The sequence below is a fragment of the Rana temporaria genome, chromosome 3 (assembly GCF_905171775.1).
Source record: "Rana temporaria chromosome 3, aRanTem1.1, whole genome shotgun sequence".
In the NCBI taxonomy this organism is placed as follows: Eukaryota; Metazoa; Chordata; class Amphibia; order Anura; family Ranidae; genus Rana; species Rana temporaria.
This window is the reverse complement of record NC_053491.1, coordinates 6,751,783-6,753,923: the sequence shown is the minus strand read 5'-3', so window position 1 is coordinate 6,753,923 and position 2,141 is coordinate 6,751,783. Positions and strand designations below refer to the sequence as shown.

The following is a 2,141-nucleotide window of genomic DNA, read 5'->3' as shown; positions in this document are numbered from 1 at the left end:
AGATCTATATAGAGGAATCAGGACCTCCTTCCTCCTGCTGGTGATCCCTCTCGTGATATAAAGATCTATATAGAGGAATCAGGACCTCCTTCCTCCTGCTGGTGACCCCTCTAGTGATATAAAGATCTATATAGAGGAATCAGGACCTCCTTCCTCCTGCTGGTGATCCCTCTCGTGATATAAAGATCTATATAGAGGAATCAGGACCCCATCCTCCTGCTGGGGACCCCTCTAGTGATATAAAGATCTATATAGAGGAATCAGGACCTCCTTTCTCCTGCTGGTGACCCCTCTAGTGATATAAAGATCTATATAGAGGAATCAGGACCTCCTTTCTCCTGCTGGTGACCCCTCTAGTGATATAAAGATCTATATAGAGGAATCAGGACCTCCTTCCTCCTGCTGGTGACCCCTCTAGTGATATAAAGATCTATATAGAGGAATCAGGACCTCCTTCCTCCTGCTGGTGACCCCTCTAGTGATATAAAGATCTATATAGAGGAATCAGGACCTCCTTCCCCCTGCTGGTGACCCCTCTAGTGATATAAAGATCTATATAGAGGGATCAGGACCCCCTTCCTCCTGCTGGTGACCCCTCTAGTGATATAAAGATCTATATAGAGGAATCAGGACCTCCTTCCTCCCCCTGGTGACCCCTCTAGTGATATAAAGATCTATATAGAGGAATCAGGACCTCCTTCCTCCTGATGAAGACCCCTCTAGTGATATAAAGATCTATATAGAGGAATCAGGACCTCCTTCCTCCTGATGAAGACCCCTCTAGTGATATAAAGATCTATATAGAGGAATCAGGACCTCCTTCCTCCTGCTGGTGACCCCTCTAGTGATATAAAGATCTATATAGAGGAATCAGGACCTCCTTCCTCCTGCTGGTGACCCCTCTAGTGATATAAAGACCTATATAGAGGAATGAGGACCCCCTTCCTCCTGCTGGTGACCCCTCTAGTGATATAAAGATCTATATAGAGGTATCAGGACCTCCTTCCTCCTGCTGGTGACCCCTCTAGTGATATAAAGATCTATATAGAGGAATGAGGACCCCCTTCCTCCTGCTGGTGATCCCTCTAGTGATAAAAAGATCTATATAAAGGAATCAGGACCCCCTTCCTCCTCTGGTGATCCCTCTAGTGATATAAAGATCTATATAGAGGAATCAGGACCTCCTTCCTCCTGCTGGTGACCCCTCTAGTGATATAAAGATCTATATCCGAGGTTCTCAACTCCCGTCCTCAGGACCCACTAACAGGCCAGGTTTGCAAGATAACTGAAATCCATCCCAGGTGATCTCATTTGCTGTGATTGCAGAATTCTAGTCTGTATCTCCCCAAGGTAATACCTAAAACCTGGCCTGTTAGTGGGTCCTGAGGACATCTGTATAGAGTTGTAAAGTGACTTGGGACATTCCTCCGGAATACAGCAGCCGGGGGTCTCCTCCGAATTTTGGGAAGAGTTGGACTTTGCTCGCAGGAATGGGCTGAGTCACGCTACCCCTGGTTTGCATTAGTGGAATGGGAGGGTGGAGGAGCTCCGCTCTCCCCTGATTGGACGGTGAGGAGGAAGCTCGCTCTTTGATCTCACACATCTGGAGATCACAGAAGGTTTGGAAATCTTTGTGACACTCGTCTGTCTCTGAGCCGGTCATGTCCTTCATCCCTGTCCCCGCCGACTGCGACTTCCCCGTCCACAACTTACCGTACGGAGTCTTCTCCACCCAGGATGAGGTCAGTAGTTCTTCTCACGGGAGTGCTTGTCATTGGTAACAATGTAACAACGTTTAGAATTGTATCGGGGAAAGTAACGTTTCACACTCCAGCGTTGGTAAAACTACAAATCCCATCATGCCTCTAACTCTGGGGGTCATACATGTGACTGAGTCTTACAATCCCTCCTGGGACTTGTAGTTCCACAACAGATGGAGTGCCAAAGGTTGCCAACCCTTGTGTAATGCGACAGCTGGCGATCGGAGCGCAGGGGAGTGCTACCGCCTGGAAATAACCGCACATTGTTATTATTATTTATTTATTCCAGGTATTTATATAACGCCAACTATTTGGGGCTCATTCACACCGTCAGCAGCGCCCTGCGTTTTTATGCGTTGGATTAACACTCCGCCCCCCCGT

The 2,141-nt window shown here is 47.6% G+C and overlaps 1 protein-coding gene across 1 annotated transcript in view; it reads left to right on the top strand.

Annotated features, from left to right (window-relative positions):
- Positions 1-1,585: 1,585 nt before the first annotated feature.
- The window catches only part of FAH (fumarylacetoacetate hydrolase), a 56,261-nt gene continuing 55,705 nt past the window's right edge, over positions 1,586-2,141 (top strand). The window contains exon 1 of the mRNA XM_040342187.1: positions 1,586-1,742. Within this exon, the coding sequence (XP_040198121.1) occupies positions 1,662-1,742 (81 nt within the window). The 5' untranslated portion in view covers positions 1,586-1,661. The remainder of the gene's footprint in view (positions 1,743-2,141) is intronic.